The sequence below is a fragment of the Hylobates moloch genome, unplaced genomic scaffold (assembly GCF_009828535.3).
Source record: "Hylobates moloch isolate HMO894 unplaced genomic scaffold, HMol_V3 SCAFFOLD_5, whole genome shotgun sequence".
NCBI classification, from domain to species: Eukaryota; Metazoa; Chordata; class Mammalia; order Primates; family Hylobatidae; genus Hylobates; species Hylobates moloch.
In genome coordinates this window covers 70,809,698-70,836,323 of record NW_026652280.1, presented here as the reverse complement: position 1 = coordinate 70,836,323, position 26,626 = coordinate 70,809,698, and the positions used below count along the sequence as shown (strand labels likewise).

Sequence of the window (26,626 nt, the reverse complement as noted above, 5' to 3'; positions counted from 1 at the left end):
CTCCATGAATTGATCTAGAGGAGAGTGAGAGGTGAAGAGAGATGGTGGCCTGGACCTAGAGTGACCTCTGCCTCCCACAAGCCCAGTGCCTTGAATACATTCTTGAGTAGATATGCCTTCTCATCTGGGAAGTGATAGTAGACGATCTGACAATCTCCAAGGGCCCTTCAACTTTAGTTGAGTCACAAAACATAATCTCAGTCTGGGAACACTTCTAAGGCCTGCACCCTGGTGATCCATATATTCCATGCATTACAATGGGGCCAGGGCAGCCTGGAGGACAAAACTGGGGGCGTCACTGGTGGATGCCTGAACTATTTTGTTTAGCAGTTTTATATCCATATCATTTTTTTCTTGCTAGTTCATATATTAGAATCTAAACATCTCAGCTTGCATCTGTTGGAAGTGGAGTACTTAAGTGGCAGGATAGTATTTTGAGATATATAATTTTTTTTCCCAAATTTCCTTTTACCCCTTGTTCTCCTAGACCCTGTATACTCTACCTCCATTCAGAGACTCAGGGGCAGGAATAATAGTAGAAAAGGGTCTCACAGGGTCTTTGCCTGGCTTCGGTGATTATGGTCAGATACGAGCAAGGTTTGTCATCTAGAGATGACATCAAAACTTTTTGGGCCAGGTGGACAGAGAGTGGGAGGAGAATGTGCTTGACACTAGTGGCTCCCTAAGAAGGAACCTTGAGCCCCACCTCTTTCCACTGAGGGTGAATGAGTGAAGTGGGTACCCACGATCAGGTGGCAGACATGAATGACAAGAGGCCTGGATCATTTTAGTGAAGTCCCATGTCACATTCCTGAATAGGGCCCTTGGAGGCACCAAGAGCCCAGTATCCCCGGGGGCAGGGCAGGGAGAATGGGGTACCACTGGGCACATATTATGTTGGGCCATGTGAACCCAGGTGGACCTGCTGGAGCTCCCGCACCTCCAAATTGCATGAGAATCAGCATGATGATTTCTAGTGTGCCCCAAAATGGGTCCCAATAGCTGAGGGAGACAGCCACTCTGCAGACTGAAGACAGACCTGGAAGAAGAATGTCTCTCTCAATGAAAGCCCAGCGGGCCAGCACTTTCCATGAACTGATGAGCTCCCTGGAGCCTGGCACCATACAAACCCTCATTCATTTGTTTTTTATTGTTTATTTATTTATTTTTGAGATGGAGTCTCGCTCTGTTACCCAGGCTGGAGTGCAGTGGCGTGATCTAGGCTCACTGCAACCTTCGCCTCAAGAGTTCAAGCGATTCTCATGTCTCAGTCTCCCGAGCAGCTGGGATTACAGATGTGCACCACCACGCTTAGCTGATCTTTGTATTTTTAGTAGAGACAGGGTTTCACCATGTTGGTCAGGCTGGTCTTGAACTCCCGACCTCGGGGGATCCACCTGTCTCAGCCTCCCAAAGTGCGGGATTACAGGCATGAGCCACCATGCCTGGCCCAAACCCTCATTTAGAACATAGACATAACCCTGGGGACAGTGAACAGAAAACTCCACGGCTGAGATTGTTTCTTTAATCTTGCAAAATGGGGCCTCCAAATAGAAATTAGCTTTGTGTTACCAAAGAATTGTGTTACCAAAGAAAAGTTGCATTCCTCATACACACGAATCTGTAGATGGACATTTGTACCAGCTGCATATACCTAACAAAGCTCTATTAGTAGGAAAAATAAACTTACACTGGTGTTTTTGAACTTTCTGTGCTGTTGCCCGCTATCATTTTAGCGATATTCTTTCGAGTAATATTTTTAAGAGGAAAAGAAAGCTTATCTGTTGCTATTTCCGATTTTGCGCCCAGACTTAAGTTTCTGTGAAGAAAAAAAAAAAGCTTAATGTCAATGATTATATTCAGAAGTCTGGAAAAGAGATTTACAACATATTTAACTCTTAATTTGATTAACGTCACCACATTTTCAATGGGTCCGCAATTGTCAATCCCGACCCTTTCAGTCCACTTCACCTCAGATAGAACCCAAGGAGGCCACAAACACTTTTAAAACAGAGTCAAAGGTGAGAAAGAGGAGGAACCTGCTGACCAAAAGAGAACCCATCTTGATGTTTTAATATGAGTTTCTAAAATATTCTTATATCAACCCAATGATGTTAGTCTCCATGGCAATGAACAGACTCCATGTGTTAAAAAGAATATTCAGTCAGAAATTGAATTTTAATTGTTTTGTTGTTGTTTTTTTTTTTGGTAGCTCTTTAAAGAAAAGGCTAGAAAGTGAATTTTTGGTAATTTGTACAGAATTGGATATGAGGAATTTGGGACACTTAAAAGGAGAAAATGGAATTGAAGGAATTCTTTACATTCTGAACAGCCCCACTTTGAATTTTTTTAACTGTTTCCTTGTAAATTTTAGATGCTAGAAGGCATTCTTCTGTACCTGTCATGCTTCTTTCTTAATTCTAACTAACAAGTTGGTCTCATGGACCCAAATGAACCTACTACTTGCCTGCCCAAATAAGCTTGCTTAGGGTTCTAAATCTCAAAACTGTGATGAAAGAACTAAGTTAATCAACTAGTGTATTATGTTGAGGTTCCCAAAACTGCATCACTAAACTGTTGGGCTTTGGATGCAGTATTTGGATGTGAGAACTTCTGCTAATATATGCTCTTTCTACCAACACAAGGAAAAACAAAGCAGGGGCTACGTGCTGGCCACTGGCTCAGGCTGGGCAGAGAAGACTCTCAGGAAGTCTCTCCCTTCGGAGATAGTCAAGCTGCCCTCGCATCTCACACATGGGAAGGGGGTCATGTAGGGCTTCCCCAGTATTGGTGGAATGCGAGTGATAATCTGGGCCTCCAGAGGCTGCAACTTCTTTTTCTTTCTTTTTTTTTTTTTTTTGAGACAAATCTTGCTCTGTCACTCAGGCTGGAGTGCAGTGGCGTGATCTCAGCTCACTGCAACCTCTGCCTCCCTAGTTCAAGGGATTCTCCTGCCTCAGCCTCCCGAGTAGCTGGGATTACAGGCATGTGCTACTACCTCCCGGCTGATTTTTGTATTTTTAGTAAAGACGGAGTTTCGCCATGTTGGCCAGGCTGGTCTCAAACTCCTGGCCTCAAGTAATCTGCCCACGTCAGTCTCCCAAAGTGCCAGGATTACAGGTGTGAGCCACCACAATCGGCCTGAAATTTCTTTATCATTAAGACCAAACTTCAGCCTTTCGTGAAAGTTGTAAAATTCACCCAGACTGTTTCATTTTGCAAATCATCACCTTGCCTCTCTGCTCTCTACCCTCTCTTCCTTGCTCACAGAACTCACTGTCAGCCTCTCTTTAAAAACAAGTTATTATCTAGAATAATCCAACTTTAAAATATATAATTTATTTGGATTTCAGTTTATAAGGAGCAGGATATTGATTTTTTGGAGATTTATAGTTACATTGAAAATTTTTTTGCATTGAAACAATTTTAGATTTTCTAAAAACCACATATTAATTTAAATCAACTTTCAAATCACTTGATGCTCTGCCTTCATTTCTAGTGTTTATGTGAAAGCACGTGGCCAGTTCTTGCTGCATCAGAGCTAGGAACGGCCTTTCTGTCTCAGGTGGGCATAATTCACTTCCTTTTCCATGGAAGATTACGGACAGTGAAATGTAAGATGCATGAGGAAAACCTAAGTGGAGACGCTCCCTGTGGTAGATTTATAATAGTGCTGTAAGTGATGCACGAGGGAGGTGTTCAGAGTAATACTATTTTGCATTATAGTAAGAAACATTTGAAATTTGAGTGTTAATTGTTTCACCAATTGTACATTAAGGTAGTAAAATACAATGGATTTTGAAATGCAAAAATAAAAAACAACAACAACAACAAAAACCCCAAAACCAAAAAACTAAAGTTAGCTAAAAACTACAAAAAAGGAAAACTGAGAAATTCTTAGTCTGGTTAGTGATTCCTAGGCAAATCATTATTTAATAAACAAAAATGTTAGCTTTGGCATTGAAGGTAAGTTCCCAAGGCTATAATGATAAAGTAAGATCCACATTAATCTAAAGTTTCCATTCTTCCATCCCACCACACCCTCCATCCCCCAACTCCATGTTTAGGCTGGGGAAAGGGATAAATTATACATGGAAATACAGTAACTACCTCTGAATACTCCATGAAAAAACAACAGAGAAGCTACTATTGGGGTCCAGGAGTTCGTGTATCATTTTCTGCTTACTGGGTGGGCTGATGGTCCACAAAGAATTTGAGTTTCCTTCCAGTTCTGCTACTGTTATGTCTTCTTTTTCATAATTTTCCAGAAATTGCATAGCACCCTGTATGTGCACAAATGCAGATGCATAAATAGATTATATGCATCATGCTGTATAAAGAAAGCAGTCACTCCTCCTTTTAACTGGCAGTATGGAAAAGGTTTCTCCCTTTGAAGGGAATATTTTTATAATGGATGGTCTTGAGTGTTCCATCGCACTAATTTGGCTTCCTTACCCGCAGGTATGGGCAGCTTCCAGTTACATTACCCAATCCCAGCGGTTGCTACCATCAATACAGCTATGGAATCATTCCAGTTAAACAATAAAGGAAAAACAGATAATTTAGTGTCATTTCTCCTTTCTACTAAAAAGGAAATTTATCACCTGTGAGGGAACGTCTCTGTCATGAGAGAGACAAAACAATCTGCTCAGGACATCCCAACCCTCTCTGAAGAACTGCTCATTGTTCCAGATTAGTTTTGACTGTGCATTATAGGTGATAATTTTACAGAAGAAAGAAGCATCTCCTTCCTATTCACTCTCTTAAATAAAAAAAATTATTTGTAAGACAAATTTTAATGATGAGGATTATGTTATATTATTAAAAGTGTGGAATATAGACAAGAGAATAACATCAGCCACCCTTCTGCTACCAGAACATAATTGTTGTTTTAAGTTTTAGGGGATGTATTTCTTATTTTTTGTAATTTTAAAAATAACAGCCTTTTTAAAATTTATGTTTTAGCTTGAGAAATTGTCATGTCATTTATAGTCTCTGCAATGAATTTTTTAATTAAAAAATAAGTTGCTTAGAAAATCTTTGGACAACATGGCACGTAAATAAAATGAAAAGTAGAAGCTCCTTCTCCTATTATGACCACTCTAGGGTATCTTGCCAATCAAATTCATTTAATACATCTGCCTTAATTTCCTCAACCAGCTCCTGTTTGCTGAACCGCAAATTGCCTCCAGTTCTGCTAATGCAGAGAATGCATTCATAAGCCAGTGCCTAGATAGAGCGTTCTCATATTTTGAATTCCTTCTTAGGACAGATTCCCAGAGTAGGCCTACTAGTCGAGAGATGAATATATACCACAATTTAAAAAGTTAAACAATTTTTAAAATGGATCAATATTTAAATGTTTATTACCACTAATGTCCAACAACATCGACATAACTTCTTAGATTATCAAAGTATCCAGTGGCCAGGAATCTGCTGTATGTAACTGATAAACCCTGAAAAGTCCTCTTTCCCACCACCTCAAGCCATGGCAAAGCATTAAATGACAATGAGTGAACTTCCCTAGATGAGAGGTCTTCACAGAAATCTACTATAGGGATTTACTTACGGTGTCCCTAGAAAAAGCTTGTATAAATTTGTTAAAGTTCTGCTGGTCCATAACTTTCAACTGGCTTTGTTGGGCACTCATTGTGAAAATAGGCTGGAAAACAAAGAGAACAGTGTTGTCAATATTCCCCAGCTCTTCTCTGCATCCTGAGTCAAAAGAAAAACATGTATGTAGGATATCAGCCCATTTATGTAGGATATGTTTATCCCATGATAAATGGCATCCAAGATCTCTTTTTGGAGTGATTATTCCCGTGCTCAAGACCAGAGGGGAACTAGTCTCTCAATGTCTTCTGCACCTCATTCATTTATCATGTATTTGCTGAGCAGTCAAATGCCGACAGAGGGGTCGGCAGCCCATAACTAAACACCCTACAGGCAGCTATCATAAAGGAGTGTGGCAAGGGGCAAGGCTCTGGTAGGTGGGGTGTGCACAGAGATCACCTGATACCCTCCCAGGGTAATTGTGACGGAGACGTCCAGGGGCTGGTTGATGACCCCAGCCACAGATTTGATCAAAGACATGAAGAGAAGAGGAAACCAGACAATGCAGATGAGCAGGATGATGATCATTCCTCCCATGCCATACTTCACCACTTTCTTCTTCTTCTGGCCACGCGGCTGAGGGTATCTCTGCAACAGAGAGTTCAGACAAGGCTCAGGCTCAGGCTCAGGTGCTTTCCCGCAGGCAGCGGGGTTGGGGGAGGGCAAGTGCTCTTCCTGTGGTGCTGGGAACATGGATTTGGCCCTGAATCTTCTCTGTTTGCTCTGAAATGGGGATAGCAACCTTGTCCCAATCTCGAAATGAAGTTAGGTAGTGATGTGAAGCTGTCCTGAGGTGCTCCAGTACCCCCTGGTGGTTCCACAGGGGCCAACAGGACTTGAGTGGCCTTCTCCCTTCAAGACTGTGAGTGGGTTTTGCTGGTGATGAACTCCTGGACCAAGGGATCAAGTATCCGGCCGAATGAACCTTCTGGTTTTAAGGGATTATGTGAGAGAAAGATGCTTTACTTTCAATTCCTGAATATTTAAAATCTCTGCCTTTCAGTTGACCCTTTCCTGCCCTTGGAGGGTGGAAAAACATGATTTTTAATTCATGATACGTGTTGTTAAAGACAATGTTGTTCGAGATCTAAAGTAAGATTTGTATGATTAGAAAAGCCCCCTCTGGGCGCTGGCTGCAGGGAGTGGGGAGGGGGCAGGTGCGTGTTGCAGGGGCTCACTCTCCTACAGGAGCCTGTGCACCAGTAAGGCTGGGAACGCTTCTGTTTGCTTTAATATAGATTCATGAAGGACCCACTAAGCCCCCTGCTTAGAGACTATGGGCAAGTGGAAGTTGGAGCTGGTCTGGCATTGAACCTGCTTCTGATCTACATGTGTGTTCTTTCTTCAATGTTGCTGCTCCATGACCTCTGTCCTTTCAGGGTTACCCCTCAGCAAAGCTACATGCAGAACATGGGGTCAACCCCACTCCCCGACTTGGCAATGTGATTTATCTTCAGGAGGAATCCATTCATTTCAGCAGATTAAGGTAAGGAAAAATAATCTACCGTTTACCCATAGGCACTAGCCATAGATTACAAACCAGGAGAGAGACCTGGGAGTCAGTACAGGACATGACTACAGTGGCTTTTACAAGCCTGGACACTAAGTGCCAAAGATGGTGCCGGAAACATGAGAATGGAGGCTTGACTGGGTGGTGGGCCAGGGCCAGTGCGTAGTGCACTCTGCATTCAGTGTGCATAAGGCAATGCACCCTATGGTTCTGCACTATGGAGATTGCATGAAGTTCAGATGGTAGCAGTGCATTTTGATATTTTTGCACTGGCATTTGATACTGTTGACTATTTTCAACAGCATCAAATACGCATAGCAGTAGCACTGTATTTTGATTTTTTTCCCAATTTTCTATATTGAAAGGAAGACTAAGTTCCCATATTTTAAAATCTGAAATATATATTCACAAATATATATACACACATACATGCTTCCACACATCTATATATATACGCAAACAAGTGTATAGATTTGCTCTTTCATTATTTTCTCAGTGAGGCAAATTTAGATCATAGGCCACTCCTCTCACTCCAACAGCACCCACACTGGATCATGAAAGTTTTGCAAGTTAAAGAAGATTAATGTATCTCTGCCAAGAGCGGTTTTAGTCTGTTCCACCTGAAGTGGGACCACATTGGTTCCTCTCCTGAAGGCCAGTCTCTTTGAGGTTCATCTCAAAAATTCCCAGAGGCTCCTCCCTCCTCCTGCTCAGCCCTCACACTGCCTTTCCAGGGGAGAACAGCGGAAAGGCCTCTTGATCCATCTCAAATTATGCAGCCAGTTTTCCCCTCCTCTCGAAATTTTCTCCCTCCCTCCCTCCCTTCCTGCCTGCCTGCCTGCCTGCCTGCCTCCCTCCCTCCCTTCCCTCCTTCCTTCCTTCCTTTTTCCTTCCTTCCTTCCTTCTTTCCCTCTTTCTCTTTCTCTCTCTCTTTCTTTCTTTCTCTTTCTGTCTTTCCTCTTTTTTCTTTTCTCTTTTTTTTTTTTGAGACGGAGTCTTGCTCTGTTGCCCGGGCTGGAGTGCAGTGGCACGATCTTGGCTCACTGCAAGCTCTGCCTCCTGGGTTCATACCATTCTCCTGCCTCAGCCTCCCAAGTAGCTGGGACTACAGGTGCTCGCCACCACGCCTGGTTAATTTTTTTGTATTTTTAGTAGAGACGGGGTTTCACCATGTTAGCCAGGATGGTCTCAATCTCCTGGCCTCATGATCTGCCCGCCTCGGCCTCCCAAAGTGCTGGGATTACAAGTGTGAGCCACTGCACCCGGCCTGTTTTGTTTTTTTTTTTCTTGATGGAGTCTTGCTGTCGCCGAGGCTGGGGTGCAGTGGTGCAATCTCAGCTCACTGCAACTTCCACCACCTGGGTTCGAGAGATTCTCGTGCCTCAGCCTCTCAAGTAGCTGGGACTACAGGTGCACACCACCATACCCGACTAATTTTTCGTATTTTTAGTAGTGACAGGGTTTCACCATATTGGCCAAGCTGGTCTTGAACTCCTGACTTCAAGTGATCCACCTGCCTTGGCCTCCCAAAGTGCTGGGATTACAGGCGTGAGCCACCACATTCAGCCTCCCCCCCCTTTTCAAAGGCATTGTCCCCTTCCTGTCCTGTGCTGCTCTGTTACCCCTTTCCTAGGCCATTCAACTCTTTCTTTTTTATTTTTTGAGATAGTGTCTTGCTCTGCTGCCCTGAGATAGTCTCTTGCTCTGCTGCCCAGACCAGAGTGCAGTGTCGTGATCATGGCTCACTACAGCTGCTGGTAACTCAGCTCCTCACTGTGCTTCCTGCTTGGTGTTCCTGTTGCACTGCATTTCCAATCAGCTTCCTGAAATGTTCTGGAAAGTGGTGCATGGAAGTCATGGTATAAGCAGAATAAGAGTGAGTGGCCTGCACTGTGTGTGCTCACACCAACATTTTGCCCTTCAGGTTATTGCTCTTGCTTCATAAAGTGTGTTTGTAAAGCCCCTGCAGCCTGTGACATTCAATGTGGAATCATACCCAAGAAGAATTACTGTTAAAAGCAGCTTATTATTCCACTTCATTCCAGACAGGGGATCAATAGTAACTTTTCAGACTAGTACTAACCAGGGCCAGATTCATTCAGACTCCCCAGTATCACCTCCCACTTACCTAAATGTCTCAGGAAGTTTTGCCATGGATGCTTTCAAAGGCTAATATCCTGAAGTAGCCATTGGTTTAGCATAGAATGGAAATATATACTTAAGTAGCTGTGATATATTAAAATGAGGCTTCTTATTTCTTTAAAATAAAAAGGTAATTTAAGTCTTTGTTGGCATGCATGCCTCAAGTTATAGGCCAGAACGAGCCTTCCCTCATTGGGAAGCAGGGCAGTGGCTGCAGCCACCTCGTGACAGTGTGAAAAATGTCACCTGGTGGCTCCAAGGCAGTGAGCTGAAGAACAGGGCAGCTGCCACTTCTTCCAACAAACGTGGCCTTGCATCTGTGCAGATGGTCACACTGGGTGGGATCATTCAGGGGCTTTTGTGATTTGGAAACCCCCTTCCTAAGCACCGTGACCTGTTCACCCAAGTGAAACAGCGTCTCACTGTCAGTTTCCCGAGTCTTCTGGCAGCTCTTGTACCTAAAGGGCCTTGTCTTCCCATGCTCTCGGCAGAGGAGCTCCTCTATCTTATGGAGAACGCAAGCTGCGGGCACAGGATTGCTCCTTACTGGCCTCTCCTCCTCCTGCCCTTTCTGCAGGATGGTGATGGCTCTTTGCCACAACTGACTCACTCACTTGTGCCTCTGACTCTACAATCTCCAGACCCCATCAGAACTTCCTGATACTAGAAGTTTTACTATTTTCTTCTGGCTTTTCCTTACCGTCTCCAGAGAGGTCCAAACACTCTCCGTTTTGAAATTATCCTCTGGGCTTGCTTCTCTTTTGAACTAATTATCTCTCTGTGCCCTTGTTGGGCTCGATCCCTCCAAGAAGCTGCCTCCAGTGAGCTCCTAAATCCCTGCAGTTGGGTGTCAGCACCCATCCTACCTTTGAAACAGATTGTGCAGAGATCACCAGCAATCTAGTGAATATAAGATTCAACATCTATTCTCAGTATTCACATATCCCAAACTCTACATATTTGGCTTCTTGAATTTCTCTTCTCTCTCTGGGTCTAAAAATGTGGAAGAAATGAATAGATGAGGATAGAAGGTAAACCAGGAAAGAACCAGTAGCTTAAGCTCCAGAGAATCAGAGAGAAGAGAGGATGGGTGGATCTATTTCAGGTGGCCAGGACAGCATAGGGAGGTACTGAGATATGTGCATTTGTAAATAGCCAACTCTTTTTAGTTGTTGCTCAACAAACATTTATTGCGTGTCTAGGTTCAGGGTATTAAGTGATTCCTAGGCCATATATGGATGAACAGACACTGAGCTTGCCATCACAGAGCTCATAATAGAGAGAAAAAGAGACAACAAACCCCAATCTGGTAAGTACTAGGGGTTGTTGGGGCCCACAGTGAACGATGGGGTCTAGACTTGAGGGGTTAGGGCAGGTCCATGGAAACAGAGGTGTCTACATTGGCATCTGGAGCTTGGGAAGGAGTTAGGCAATGAGGAGGTGGAGAGGATGTTTCAGACAGTGCAAAGATGTGTCAAGGCCTTATCTAGTGAATAAAGATATGGTCTTTATTCAATGGATGGCAAAAGATCCACTGAATAACTCTCTGTAACAGTGGAGGAGAGGAGACAAGGGTCAGGGCAAAGGACCTAGGAACCAAGGTAAAAATGTAGATGCTTTCCTTGTACCCAGTCAACTTACACTCTTCCATTAGCTCTCTGTTTCAGACCTACGCTCTACCTTCCTGAGGCTCTCAAAGTATCACGTGCCCCTCTGCCAAAGCATCTGTCGAATATATTGCATTTTTTTGTGTCACCTTTTTATTTTTCTTCACCTTTTATTTTGAGTTCAGGGGTACATGTGCAGGATGTGCAGGTTTGTTACATAGTTAAACGTGTGCCATAGTGGTTTGCTGCACGGATCATCTCATCACCTAGGTATTAAGCCCGGTGTCCATTAGCCATTCTTCCAGATGCTCTTCCTCCTCACTCCCCCCAACCCATGACAGGCCTGCCCCAGTGTGTGTTGTTCCACCCCATGTGTCCGTGTGTTCTCATCATTCAGCTTGTGTCACCATTTTATTAACACCTGTTTCTGTCCACTGAGCCATCAGTTCTGTGATGGTGGGGCATTGTATGTTTGGGTCACCACTCTACTCTCATGCTTAGCAGAGTTCTGGGCACATAAGAATGTGCTTAGTCAATGTTTATAGTAGGCTGCAAAAATAAAGGCCTCAAATTCATCTCAATCCTGTAGGCATGACCCTTTGCAACATGACTTTGCCAACCCCATCATTTTCTCCATCCCTGTGGATCTAGGCTGGCCTTTAAACTTGCTCCAAGTGGAAGAATGTGGTAGAAGCACTAGTGGTGGAACTCTAAGCCTAGGCCTCACAGGGCTTTGCAGGTTTCCCTCTCGTGCTCTTGGAATGTGCTGCCACCAGGGGAAGAAGCCTGGGCTTGTCTCTCTAAGGATGAGTGAATACATGGAGAGAGGGGCCTGGCTAAGAGCCAGATGCAACCTGCAGGCATCTGAGTGACACCATCGAATAACACCCAGTTGGGCCACCAGACGATAGCAGCCACAGGACTGACTCCAGGCAAGACTGTCCAGTGGAGCCCAGCCAAAACTGCTGACCCACATAATTGTGAGCAAATAAAATGATTGTTTATTTTATTTTACTTTATTTTATTTTATTTTACTTTAAGTTCCAGGATACATGTGCAGAACGTGCAGGTTTGTTACATAGGTATACATGTGCCATGGTGGTTTGCTGCACCTATCAACGCATCATCTAGGTTTTAAGCCCCCCATGCATTAGGTATTTGTCCTAATACTCTCCCTCCCCTTTCCCCCTACCCCCTGGCACGCCCTGGTGTGTGATGTTCCCCTCCCTGTGTCCGTGTGTTCTCATTGTTCAGCTCCCGCTTATGAGTGAGAACATGCAGTGTTTGGTTTTCTGTACCTGTGTTAGTTTGCTAAGAATGATGGCTTCCACCTTCATCCATGTATCTGCAAACGACATGATCTCATTCTTTTTTATGGCTGCAAAGTATTCCATGGTGTGTATGTGCCACAATTAAAGAGTTGTTTTTTAAACCACTGTATTTGGAGGTAGTTTGTCAGCAACAACAGACAGCTGATATATCTGTCGAATGAGTGATTCCAGGGTCTGAAGTAGACTTAGGGCAGAGGTTTCATGAGTCCCCTGTGTGTGATCCTTTGCATGTACTTTGGGGTAGCTTTGGTTGTTAGAAATTCTTTATATTCCATTGAAACATACTGGAACTTTTGCCTACTTGTGCTTAATTCTGTTTTTCTTAAGTCTCACAAATTAATTTCAATTTCTCATCTCTTTCCAACATTTCAAATTGTTAAAAACATCTACTTTTTCTGCACACATACCCCTAGTTTTCTTCTACTTTAGACCAAACAATCCCTAGTTCTTCCTACTTTTCCTCATGTGTCAGGATTTCCAGACCCTTTGTCACCCTAGTTGCTACCCTCAGTGTTCCTTTGATAGAGAGGCTCTCTATTCTGGCATCCTGTCAACTCCTCTGCTCCTTAGAAATTAGGACAAGCAAATACGATTTTAAGTATATTGCCAGCCCCATCTCCCTCACTTCACAAACCCATAAACACAGAGACCACAGTACAACAGACTCCATGACTGTAATGCTGAAATTCCCAGGGAAAGCTGCAGAACACACCAGGAATCATACAGAGGAGCCTTTTTCAAGGAGGGTATTTTGAGACAGGAAAGAAAGACATTTCATACCACCCCAGCTAATGTTTTTTGGATATTCCTATTGCTCTTATGCAACAGACTCTTCTTTCATATATTAAACTTTTGAGAAGTGCAATAAAGAATAGTAATCTAGACATATTTAAACCTTAACATTCAGCCTAGCAGAATAAGCAGATATTTGCACTTCAATTTTCTTTGCACAAAGAGGTTAAATTGTCCATCCCTCTTTAAAAAGTGAGTCAGAAGTAAGCATGAGTCCAAGCCACCACCAGCCCCACTTTTCTCTATAACATCACATTTCTTTCTGCTCCCAAAGGAGCCATTTAAGAGTTGTTGGGATATATCAAGCAATATACCATTTTTTAAAAATAACTACAATATGAAGTTGCCAAAAGAAGAAAACATCTGGATGCTATTGACGACTATGACGGCAGTAAGTCTAAATTCCCAACTCTAGTGGGTTGGAAATCACTGGGACATTTATAGGTTGTGGTAGTTTTTGCCTCATGCCTTCATTGTGAGCAGAAGCTCACATTCATCTTATAACCAGCCTGTAGCTAAGAGAAGCAGACAGGAATAAGGCACACCTCCTGGCTTCTTACCTTCTCCGACTCCCGCCAACACTTCAGGATGAATATGTGAGCATAGATGTCCTCCACACAGATCCAGCTGGACAGGCTCAAGGTTGTGTCCGTCCATACCCAATCCATCACTGCCCTCAGCTCAGTCAAAAAGGGCACGAGGCGAAACCTGGCAGGAAACACATCTCGTCAAGAGAGACATTCATGGATGGCCCCCACCACCCTGCTTACCCAGGAGCTCAAGCAGTTCCTTAACTGCTTTAACCTCATGACTCAGAAACAATTCTCCAGGTGACCCTTCCAGTAAAACCCAACTTGGAACACAACTGCTTTTTGAATCTATGGATTTGTATTTTTTCATTCTTTTCCTTTTCTCTGATGATCATAACCAACTGGGATCTCCCTTTTAAATAAGTGTGAAGGTGACTCAGCTTCTTCCACATTTATTTGTTCATGTTACGAGACTCTTGGCCATGGGGTGCTGAATGACTGCAGCTCTGTTGCTGGATGAGTTAGTAGGGGTGGTGCACCTGGTAGGTTAAAGATGAGGGCAAATGGATAAAGGCAGAGGGAGGAGGAGAGGTTGTAGGGAGCCAGGGTGTGAGGCCCCTCAGCCGCAGGACTTGCTGGAGTACCACGGTGATGGTGTTGGCTCAGCCTCTGTGGTTCAGTTGTGTTTCAGAAGGGATTGGCCTGGGCTCCTCCAAGCTCTGAAGAATTTTCCTTGTCTCTTGACTGACACAGAGCTTCTCCCAGCCTGAAGAATCTGGGTTCTCCCAGGGCCCTCACAGCAGTGTGGATTGCCACTCAGAAATTCTCCCCTAGGATGCCTCAGCCCTGTCAAGTGAATATAAATCCAATTCCTGGAAGAAACATCAGGTCCAGTCGCAGGCTAGCATTGTATGAAACACGACCCCACACACAGTGCTTCACAGCATCTGAAGGCACTCGACACCTCTTCTGTCTGGTGCTGAGGAGGAGCCAGCAGTGCCACGGACTGTCTCACTTTTTATGCTGTGGTTTAATTTGCGAGAGAACAGAGAGGAGATGCTACCACAGAACCTGTCACATAGAAGAGCACATGTGCTTTGAGTAGTTAACTTGCTACGTGGGCACACAGGTCATGGCATTCAGGTTGGTGTTAGGCAGAAAGAATGCTCCTCTTCAATGGAGGAACTTACTGTATACGAAAAAATCTAAGGATAATTTGGAATTTCCAAGGTATTTGGAATAGTCCAGGCTCCAAATACTGTGTTCTTTTGTGCCCAGAAGCATATAAATACTTACAGATCATGTATCCCTATTTTTCATTCTCAAATATTATCACAGTAATTATGCAGGATACTAACCCGTGTGGATGAATGTAGAACAGCAACCGGACAGGCTTGTGGCAATTAAACATAGAAAGGTGTTTAAAGAGGCATATTTGTCCCTTTGTGAACATCGTAGGAGTTCCACAATGATTCCCACTGCTGAATTAATCCTCTCCCCCTTACTTCCCAGTTGGGAAACAAAATGCCTTTCCACGGCTATTCTTCCCCCATAAGTGACTGTGACAATGCAGAGTGTCCTACCCTTGGAATAAGAAGAGGTTGACATAATTGTAGCTCTTGGTGAGGAAGTTCCCCAGGACTCGCGTTGGGTAGCCGCAACGGATCTGGTAAGCAGACAACCCGAAGTAAACACATTTCACAAAGTACCAAAGCTGGGCAACCAGGTTCTGGCTGAATTTCCTAAAATGTAAAAGTACAGAAAGTGAAGCAATGAAATACTCTTCTGAAACAAAAGGATGGCAGTGTCGAATTAAAACAACAACAGGCCAACAGAATTTCCCTTTCATCATTCCAACTCAATTCTATTGAACTGTCTACACATAGTGGATCACTTCAAAGGCAAAAGGTGGGATAAAAAAATTCAGTAATTAAAATGATTTCCTGTGATTGGTGCCTCCAATCTGTCTTATACCCTTGTTTAGGCCATAATTAAAATAAATTATTAAGTGAATTTACTGATAAATATTTTCTCACTCCATGACCTAACCTTTATTTATTTTTAATGATTTCCTCAACAATACAGATGGTAGTCTTTTATCCAAGTGAATAGTGAAGAGACATAGTATTGTACAGTTCAGGACTGCTAGCACAAGTTTGAAAAAAAATAGTAGAATTAAATTTCACACTAGAAAAAAATTTTAGAATATAATTTCAAAGAATGATGAGCTATAGGACCACTTTAAACTTTGGATAAATGCAGCATTCTCCAAATGTCTTAAACATGGTCAGTACAAATTTTAAAAAGGAAATAAAAAGAAAACTTTTGACTTGGTGAGAGTTTGGTATAATCTTTTCTGTCCTTAAAATTAAGATCCATACTTGAATGTTTTGATACAACCAGCATATTTCTCTTTGTGCCATATTTTGGATTTGTCCCCTACCTCCCTCCCTCCTTTTCTTCCTTCCCTCCCTCCCTTCTTTCTTTCTTTCTCTCTGTCTCACTCCTTCCTTCCTTCTTGCTTCCTTCTTTCCTTCCTTCTCTTTCTGTCTCTCTCTCTTGCCCACACCCCCATGGAGATATCTAATGGTTCCAGCACCATTTGCATTTGTTGAAAAGACTGTTCTGTCTTCACTGGATGGCCTTTGCACCTTCCCTACATCAGCTGAATTGGGACTGTGGGTCTTCTATTTCTGGACTCTCTGTTCTGTTCCATTGTTCTGTTCGTCTGAATCTTGAGGCTACACCTCACTGCTTGATCATCACAGCTTTATAATAATGCTTGAGGTCAGGAAGAATAAGTGCTCCAATACTGTCCTTTTTCAAAGTTATTTCAGTTCTTCCAGATCTTTTGCAATTCCATATGAATTTTTGTCAGCTTACCAAATTCTACCAAAAAATCTTGCTGGGAATTTTGATGTGCACCGTGGTCAATCTATAGATCAATTTGGGGAGAAACTGCATCTCCCCCAAATTCATGAGGAATTCACAAGTATTTTGATGCATGAATTTAAGTCTTCTTGATTTATTTAGGCCTTCTTTAATTTCTCTCAGCCATGCCTTTTATATTTTCATTCTACAAATCTTGTACATGTTTTATCATATTTATCCCTAAATACGGTAGTTTTTCATATTTTTAATGGTATTGTAAATGATATTCTTAAAAATTCAAATTATTGAGCATTTATTGCTTGCATATGAAAATACAATTGAGTTTTGTATGTTGGCTTTGTATCTGCAAGCTTCCAAATTTCATTTATAGCTTCTGACAGCCTTATTGTAGATTCCACCGGATTTTCTATATAGGCTGTCATATCTGCCACATGGTTTTGCTTCTTGCTTTCCAATCTGGATTTGTGTGTGTGTGTGTGTGTGTGTGTGTGTGTGATGGAATCTCACTCTTTGTCACCCAGGCTGGAGTGCAGTGGCGCAATCTCAGCTCACTGCAACTTCTGCCTCCAGGGTTCAAGTGATTCTCCTGCCTCAGCCTCCTGAGTAGCTGGGACTATAGGCGCGCGACACCACGTATGGCATTTTTTTTTTTTTTTAAGACAGGGTTTCACCTTATTGGCGAGGCTGGTCTGGTCTCTAACTCCTGACCTTGTGATCCACCTGGCCCAGCCTCACAAAGTGCTGGGATTACAGGCGTGAGCCACCGTGCCCACCCCATATCTGGATGTCTTTTATTTTTACTTATTTTGCTGGCCTGGGATTAGGATCTAGTATCACCATTCACTGGCTGAATGACTTTGGGGAGATCACTTTTCTTTCTGGGGTGTATCTATCTTAATCTGCAAAATTAGGTAATAGGCTTGGAAAGCGTTTTAAAGTGTCTTTCTTCTCTGAAATTAAGAGTTTCTGTGAAGGTTGGTTTTGTACTGAAAAATACATTTTATGTATTCTATTTTAAATACCAACAAATAATATTCACAACACGCTCATGAAAAATTATAATATTTGTACAAGCAGTGGCCTTCATCTGAATTATTATTATAGCCTGGGCTTTATTTAATCTCCCAATATATGGTGTGGAATGGAGAACTGGGTTATTGTGTATCTTCTGGGTAACAATCCTTTATTTAGTTCTACTATAGACTCAGAAAAAGTATCCCAGTTCTACTTTCCTTTAAAAATATCTGCATGGTCACCATTTATTATTATAAAGCAATAATTTTATAATTTTTTTAATTTTTAATAATAATTTTTATAATTATTATAAAGCAATAATTCCTATACTGAAATCAAAAAGTCAGAACCTAAACACTCAAACAAAAGCAGCCATTAGGCTCTGGCTACTGTTAGAAGCAATTTGGATTTTCTCAATAGAAATTACACTTGAACTGGTTTACTTATGAGCCACATACATAAAATCCATTTTTTTCATTACTTTCTATTCATTCTTCCCAAATGATATTAGCCTGCCTGTTTGATATGTTATTCATAAGACTGGGCTACAAATGACTCGGAGGTGTGATCAAAAGATCACATTTTCTGTTAAGCATGAAGACTTTTCAGAGATACCTGAGGATGTTTAAAATAGTACATCACTGACCGGGCACAGTGGCTCATGCCTGCAATCCTAGCACTTTGGGAGGCCCAGGCAGGAGGATTGCTTGAGGCCAGGCCTTTGAGACGAGCCTGGGTAACATAATGAGACCTCATCTCTGCAAAAAATAAAAATAAAAAATGGTCAGAAGTGGTGATGTGCACCTGTATCCCCAGCTGCTCTGGAGGCTGAGGCGGGAGGATTGTTTGAACTCAGGAGTTCAAGGTTGCAGTGAGCTATGATCATGCCACTGCACTCTAGCCTGGGTGACAGAGTGAGATTTTGTCCCTAAAAACAATAAATAAATAATTTTAAAAAAAACTAGCATGTCACAGTCTGGGAGCGCAGTTCCAGAGGAGGCTTTCAGAGCCACAGCAGATGATGGCAGCTTCACTGGATTAGGTACATGGCTCCCCAGGCCAGTGACGAAGAGTTATAGTTTGCTTGCGTACATAAAATCAGATATGCTTATTAAAAATTCCTATTCCTACTACATCATATGGACAAGGCCACATTCACCTTCTGCAGAGCCTTTTCTTTCATAACCTGACAGAGCAGGTATTTCCCATTTATAAAACTCCACTTTGCTTTTCTTTGCTGAAATGACCGGATCATTTGTTCACGCATGAGCACCAACTGTCATAAGCACTGTTTTGCCTGGAGGCGTGGGGTGGGAGACAGTCTATGGAGAAGTGTCACCTGAACAGACATCTTGAGAGTAAGGAGGAAGTAGACTTTGGGTTGGAAGCTGGGGAGAAGAAGGCTGGGAGGGAGCAGAGCTTGGAGATGCCAGGCACACTGGGGAACTGAAGGTCAACACCCTTTTCTTAGGGTTCTAGGTGACAGAGGGAAGCACGGCAGCCACTTTGAAGGATCTTACGAGCCCTTTCCCGACAGCTGCCGGCCACCCTGACCAGCAGCACTAGTTGTATTAACAGCAGCAGAGTCCAGCAGGATGGGTCTGCCCGCTTCGCTTACCACGAGCTGAGACATTGCTAGGTGCTTTCAAACCCCACTGCAGTTAACCCCCACCAGTCTCCTACGTGGAGACTCTATCATCTGCTCCCCATCCCTCTCCCTCTATCTCTTCTTCTATCCATTAAGCATTTGTTCATCTGTTTCTCGCATGACTTGGTCTGTGCCCTCTCTCCCTCTCAAAAATGCCCCCAAGACCATACTCCACTTTACCTCCATCTCTGCTAAGGTGTAGAGAGAAACACAGCACAAATACCCTAGGTTTTCTCAGGTCCTTAAGGCTGCCACCTTTGTTATTTATAGAAACCTTATTTCTACAAATGTAGATAATATGTAATTAAAATATTTTTGAGTAATCAGTTCACACTTTGGATTTGCATTGACTATTGACCCAAACCTTTAGCTCTTCCTACCCGTGGTGCTGCTGTGCCAAGGCTCTGCCTGTGGCCGGCAGTTCTTCTGTGCAATGCATGTGAGTATCACCTCAGGAAACACAGTTGCATGGAGGCGGGCTGGTGCCTCTGGCTTCTGAAGACCTTACCTCTCAGTCACACCAGGTAAGATGAAGAACATCCAGAAGTGAATTCCGAACACAAGAATGACCTGGAAGATGACCTTTCCCAGTACAGTCTTCCTGAGGTAGAGGGCTCGGTCCACCACCATGGTTCCAAACTGAATGAGGACCATCACTAAAAACGGCCCCGGGACCTGGTCCTCTGACAGTGAAGAGGTGATGTCTGCAGCTGCTGAGTGTTTCTGGGGAAGAGACAACAAATTCATACCCAAGAGAGGCAATTCACGGGAGGGGGCGCCATCACCATGGGTCAGGGCAGGTGCTGTGGCCTTTGCCCCAACCTACCCCAAAGGCCCAAAAGCCGAAGACAATGATGATGAAGTCCACGGTGTCAGCCAGGAACATGAGCACATACACGTCAGTCACGGCGCTATAGTCCGGGTGGATGAGGTTGTAAAAGAACTGCTTGATGGGCACGTAGATCTGCAGCGTCCTGCAAAATGGAGACCCCCACCCCCAGCCCACTTGTTTCAGGAAGGGCAGGATGGCAGAAATGACCAGACACTGCCCTCATGCCACTGCTCCGCATTCCCCTTTCCAGTCAGGTCCCACCTTCCTCTCTCTGCCTCAGGATAGTCCCGCTGTGGACGGCTCCTGTTCTAACGGAGAGCGTATACACATTTACTGCCAAGATAGGTACTGCAGCCCTCTCTGCTGATGGCATCACAGCCCTCTCCTCTTGCTTGAAGCGTAATAGAATGGTATGATGCCCTGGGAACGAGGTGTTGGGTTTGTAGCCTGATTCAATTGCTCACCACCTGCGAGAACCATGAGCATGCTATGTAACCTCTGTGTTTAGTATTCTCATCTGTAAAACTGGAGTGATGAGAAGACCTGATGCCTAGGGCCAAGGTGGGAAGTAAATGAAGGAATGCATGAGGGTGCTCAGACTTGGAGTGCTTGGTCCGTGTGCGTTTGAATGTGCAACGCCCCTGCTCCTCCTATTTTAGGGCCTGTGTCCATCCTGGCTCCCACATACTGCCCTGGCCTTTTATCTATGCTTTGCTCTGTGCCTTAGTGCGGTGTTCTGCTGGCTCTTGCTTGTCTGTCTAACCTTTGCCCTGTCTTTGCTCTGGGTCCTGCCTTCAGTTCAACGCCACGTTCAGGTGCCACTGGCTCTCCTGCTCTCAAAGCCTCTGTTCAGGGCTCCATTCCCAGCTGGCAGTCCCAGTCCCATGCACCACTTCCATCCCCAGTGGGTGGAGGGTCCTGTGTAGTTTTCTGGGTAACAGATGTATGACCATGGACAAAGCATTTCCCCACCATGCACTTCCATCCCCTTCTCAGGATAAGAGTGCAGGTCTGAGGCCCTTCCAGCATTGACACTGTATTCCTCTCAGTCTGGCTGGACTTCAACATGATAATACCTAAGAATACAATCCATGAGTCCTTGAAACGACTCATTTACTCTGTTCAAATAGAAAAAGCATGTGCATAAATGCAATGGATATAAAATGAATCACACAGAAAAATGATTTTTAAAAACAAGACAAAAAGGGGTAATTTCATTCTGCCTTACGCAGATAGCACTTGTGACACGAGAAGTTACTTCTCTGTTCTGCCCCTGGTTTACAGGAAATAATAAAGCCCCAAACCCTAAAATAAGCACACATGCCACATGTTCTCATGGACTCACTTCTTTATGGTAAAGGCTTTTGCTTTGATTAAATGTTCTTGAAGCTTTTCCATATAAAGTTCCCTTTTGCTTTTTTGCTTAATACTCAAAACACTGCTTCCTTTTTGACTGCTGTTTCGGGTGCTTGTGCTGCCTAGAAATAAAAAGAGATCATAAGATGGATGGTGAAGCCTGGGGTTTGTTTGCCTAAATATCCAAGAAGCAGAACCCAGAGCCCACATGGTGGAGGGATAGCTTGGGACTGTTTGGGAGGATGAGTATGCACGGATGCATTTATGAACAATTACTGAAGCCTTTGGGATTTGTCCTCAACTCTGCTCCCATCACAGGCCTGTGGGGTTTAACACCCCATGGTGGCTCTTTCCTGGATTGTTATGCAATCTTTGTTTCAGAAGTAAATAAACTGGAAGGATAGTTTTTATTGTGCTAACTAGGGTACTAGGATGCAGGTATTCCAGACAGGATGCCCCATGTCTGTTTTCCTATTCTAGTTTCTGTAATTGTAAAATGAATATGACATAATCTGCCAGTATCTGCCTCAAAAGCAGGTTCTGAAGGTGTCTATACACCACTGCATGGAAAGCTTCAGACAGGAGCCCCGTAAATACAAAAGCTTCAGACAGGAGCCCCGTAATTACAAAAGCCTAGTGATTCCAAGAGGGGCAGCTGTGAGGCATATCTACTTTCTGATTGTACTCGTTGTTTAGGAAAAAATTACTACACTAGGAAATAACCATAGTTTGGCTAAAAGTTCTCATCAATTACATCTAAATATGTTTAAAAAATACACTGTGATTGATAGCACTCTGGACACGCCCTGCAGATTTTTCTCAAGTAACAAAAGTAAATTATCATGAGCCTGGCGTTTATTAGGTACAAGGCAGTGTGCCGGCCATTTTTCACAATTATCTGAAACCCTTGTCCTGAGATACAATAGGATGTTTTGGGTAATGGGGTCACACAGCTGAGGCAGGATTTGAACTTGGGTTTCTCTGATTTCAAAGCCCTTTCTTTCACAGAACAATGTCTGTCTCTTGATAGCACCCAATACACTCCCTTGCCCCAGACCCACAGGCACCAGAAAAACAAGGCCACCTGGGAGCTAATTACAGCCTAGATATATTGTGTTGACAGATACCTCTTTGGGATCTGTTTGAAGAAAAGCTGGATCTCCGGGATGGCTCGGAGCTGCTGCCAGAGCGCTTCCTCCGGACAGCTGTCTGCTGCTCCGGGAAGGTCACATGCACTGACTCCACAGATGCGGCCAGGTTGATGGACTTGAGAGAATCGGAGGAGTCCCTCCTGCCATGACCGAGGGAGAGCTCATCATCTGATTCCTCCTTGTCCATGCCACTTTCAGTCATGTCATCTTCATCCCATAAGCCATGGCACTGAGAAAGCAGGGACAGGGACAAATGAGGCTACTATTTCAGGTGGAACCCTTGGTATTCTGCCTTACAAAATCTCATCCAACAAACTGTCCTTCAAGATTAGAAAAACAAGGTGATATGGTTTGGCTGTGTCCCCAAATCTCATCTTGAATTCCCACGTGTTGTGGGAGAGACATGGTGGGAGGTAACTGAGTCATGGGGACAGGTCTTTCTCATGCTGTTCTCCTGGTAGTGAATAAGTCTCATGAGATCTGATGGTTATAAAAAGGGGAGTTTCCCTGAACAAGAACTCCTCTCTTTGCCTGCCACCATCCAAGTAAGATGTGACTTGCTCCTCCTCCCCTTCCACCATGATTGTGAGGCCTCCCCAGCCGTGTGGAACTGTAAGTCCACTAAACCTCTTTCTTTTGTAAATTGCCCAGTCTCAGGTGTGTCTTTATCAGCAGCATGAAAACGGACTAATACACAAGAAAAGAAAGCTTGTCTAGAGCTTTATGAGGGTCCCAGTAGGGAAGAGATGGGTGGATGTAGACAATAAGATTTTAGCTGATAATTAAGATGGAGACATATAGCTTTTGGCAGACGGACTAAGGAAGAAATTATAGTGACTTGACTTATTGGATGGAAAGTCACCCTGATGACCTTGCTGCTGTCAGACGGAGCTCTCCCCTGAGCTCTTTGGCCATGCATTTGCTCCCTAAGACATTGCCTGGTCTTCTCTCTGACTCATACTTGGAGGACAAGAGCTCCAGGCCAGTTTGTCAGAAATCAGTTGGTCAAAACCAACTCTGAGAATGATCAAGCCACCAGTCACTCATTTGACAGATGACTCTTAAATGTTTATTTGTAAATGTGTTATTCTTAAACATATTCAATGAATGTATTCTTATAAACATAACAAACATTTTAGCTTTTCATAATGGGATTTTTCAGTTTATATGGATTTCTTTCCAATTATTTAAAGAGTTGTTTCCTCTTTGGCCAACATTTACGTATTTAGATTATTTCACAACTTTCTCAGTAGTATATTTACTTGTTTGCCAATTCTTCTAATTATTTATCAAACATACAGCAATTTGTATTAAATAGGATAGTTTCAAGCACTTTTGAAATTTCTGCAGTTTTAATTGTTTGGTTTTCATGGCAACATTATATGAAAGATTTATTTTTTCAAAAGCTATGGGGTAGCTTGTCTTCTTAAGAAAAGATTTATCATTCTAAAAACTATTTTTATATATTTAATTAAAATTTTAACATAATGCCATTACCTCAAATCTCATATACATTTATATATTTGAAATTTTCCAAAAAAGAATAAGAAGATCAATATGAAACACCAAGATTTTATTATATGTTTTAAATATAAAATTGCAGCAGTCAAGCCATTTGAACATTGATGAAAAGATAGTAAAAGTGCCTAAAGAGTTATAATAATTTTAAATGCTACAAAAGAATGCAAACGTTGCAAGAGAATTCTGAAGTGGTCAAAATTATACCATCAAGTGTTAAATATTGAAATTTAAAAAATGAATTTCTAAGACTAAAAAACAAGGTTAATACATTTATTAATAAGTTCATAACAAAAATCAGTATACTAAATAAATTCAAGTAATTAACATATCCAACAGAAGAACAATAAAATTTAAGTAATTAACATATCCAACAGAAGAACTGTAAAATTTAGGCAAATTCAATTTTGGCTAACTGGTTTCCTTAGAGACACAGCTTTCAAAAACCTGCCGCAACCCAATGACCCAGCTAAGGCTTCCTCCAAATGGAGGGCTTGGGTACTTCGCAAAGTGATGGAAGCCAGAGTGAGGAGGCTGACCAGAGTACACTCAGATGAAACCGAGTTTGAAATAGCTCACAGAGCTAGGGCAGAAGAAGTTAAACACACTGTTACATATCTATGTGTGCATGTATGTATATGTACGTGTATGTATTAACTTATGCCAAGCCTTGTTCTAAAAAGGATTCTAGGGACTAAGAAAGATACTCCTGGATAAAAGGAATTTAAAATATTTTATATAAGAAGACAAGGTTAAGATGAGGGAAGGAAAGTAAGGTTGTAACAAGAGGTACATTCATACATAAAATCTATGCTATGCAATAATTTCTGTTTGTTAGAATTAAATGGCGTATTTACAAGTTTAGTTTATAATTCACAGCATGTGAGAAGGAAAAACACATGAAGTTGCTCAGAAGGACAGGAGTCCCTGAGGCTGAGGCAGGGCCATGCTGTATAAAGGCCTTCCTCCAGCAGGATCATGAGAGGCCTCCTCCACAATAAGCAGGAGAAAGCACAGCTCTTGAGTTTTACTGGGCAACTTAAAAAAATATGTGGTCTCTCACCAACAGCTAATGGTTTCATGACAAGAAACTACCCAGTGAAAGCAATACTACTAGAAGAAGGGAGGCAGAAGCTGGGATGGAGATGAGACGATATGATCTATGCACATTGTGGCTCTCTGATGCTCTGGCTTAAACCAGAAGCAGAATTTAGTGTATCTGGCCTTAGAATATTGCACATCATTCAAGCAATGTTCCACAAAAGTGGATTCATGATTATACATTTAACCTAGGTTGGAAACATGGGGAAATATTCTCCCAGATTTATTGTAAGTTCCATTATTTAGCACCACAAGTGTTGGAAAAAATGTCCACTAAATGAACGTAACCTTTTTCTTTTCTCCTTTTTTTTTTAAAAAAAAAAAAACATATGAGTAGATACCACTCACTGGCCCCTCAGCCCCATCACCAATCCTGATGTCCAGGTTATCTAGGAAGATTACGGGGACTGCGATGACCAACTTGAACTGATTAATTGTTAACATGCAGTACCTTCAAAATTGATCGATGAAAGAACAGAGCCAGGAGCTGGATGAGGTCATAAAGAACATAACCTTCCTTCTTTTCCACTCCTATGATGTTTGGGGGGTGGTACGGTTTATCTTTGTTCACCTCTGCATTCTTATTCCAGGGAAAGAACCCAAATTGGAAGAAATACTTGACTACAATTGCCACCTACACACAGATGACAGAAATTTTAAAAAATTACTTCTTTTAGGAATAGATATACCTGTATATGGGAAAGAGCAATATAACAATTAAGAAAGAGACCCGCATTTCACAGTTTTGATGGTAGGCAGGCACATAATTATGTAGAATAGTAACATTATCATTCTCGCAGACTATTGACTTCATAACAGAAGCAGCATCTAACTGTCACATTGTCTTTCACGGTAGATCCAGCAAGGCCAGTCAGACTCCTCAGGGCACCGCTTTGATTAGTCATTTCCTCTTTTTTTGAGGTGTTGGCATTATGCTGATTTAATTAGATATTGATATAATTACGCAGCTATTAAATATATTATTTAGGGAAACACGAACAGAACATACTCGTATCTTTCTAGTTTCTGTATTTCTTTAATTTGCAATCTATAGGAGCATATCACACGGTTATGATGTATGCAGTTTTCACTTTCCTCCATCCTATCTGTGTGCCACATTAGTCTGGGAGCCACTAAAAAACAGAAATGAATATTTGCTTTCTATTCATCTTTGTATTCTGGTGTGTAGCAGGGTTCTTAGTTTCTGACACATAGTTTGTATTATAGAGTAAATCAACATCAAGAATTTCCCACTTACTTCAGCCCTCCATGCAATGTGACAAGAAAAGGGAAAGCCTCAACTTAACTTATATAGAAATATTTTATTTATTTTTTTAGAGATGAGGTCTCAATCTCTTTCTCACGGTGGAGTGCAGTGGCACAATCACAGCTCACTGCAACCTCAAACTCCTGGGTGCAATCCTCCCACCTCTGCCTCCCAAGTAGCTTGGACTACAGGTGTAAGCCACAATGCCTGGCCAATGTTTTTTATTTTTTTGTAGAAATGGGGTCGTGCTATGTTGCCCAGGCTTGTCTTGAACTCCTGACCTCAAGTGATCCTCCTGCTTTGGCCTCTTGAAGTGCTGGGA

At 42.6% G+C, this 26,626-nt stretch overlaps 1 protein-coding gene across 3 annotated transcripts in view; it reads right to left on the bottom strand.

The window, feature by feature from the left end:
• The window catches only part of PIEZO2 (piezo type mechanosensitive ion channel component 2), a 479,940-nt gene that overhangs the window by 5,812 nt on the left and 447,502 nt on the right, over positions 1–26,626 (bottom strand). For all 3 annotated transcript variants that reach the window (XM_032152839.2, XM_058438662.1, XM_032152840.2), the window contains 11 exons: positions 25,489–25,671; positions 22,395–22,647; positions 21,257–21,389; positions 19,906–20,053; positions 19,588–19,802; positions 15,109–15,267; positions 13,556–13,703; positions 6,013–6,201; positions 5,570–5,662; positions 4,111–4,283; positions 1,691–1,819 (listed from right to left, as the gene is read on the bottom strand). In XM_032152839.2, coding sequence (XP_032008730.1) covers positions 1,691–1,819; positions 4,111–4,283; positions 5,570–5,662; positions 6,013–6,201; positions 13,556–13,703; positions 15,109–15,267; positions 19,588–19,802; positions 19,906–20,053; positions 21,257–21,389; positions 22,395–22,647; positions 25,489–25,671 — 1,823 coding nt within the window. The remainder of the gene's footprint in view (positions 1–1,690; positions 1,820–4,110; positions 4,284–5,569; positions 5,663–6,012; positions 6,202–13,555; positions 13,704–15,108; positions 15,268–19,587; positions 19,803–19,905; positions 20,054–21,256; positions 21,390–22,394; positions 22,648–25,488; positions 25,672–26,626) is intronic.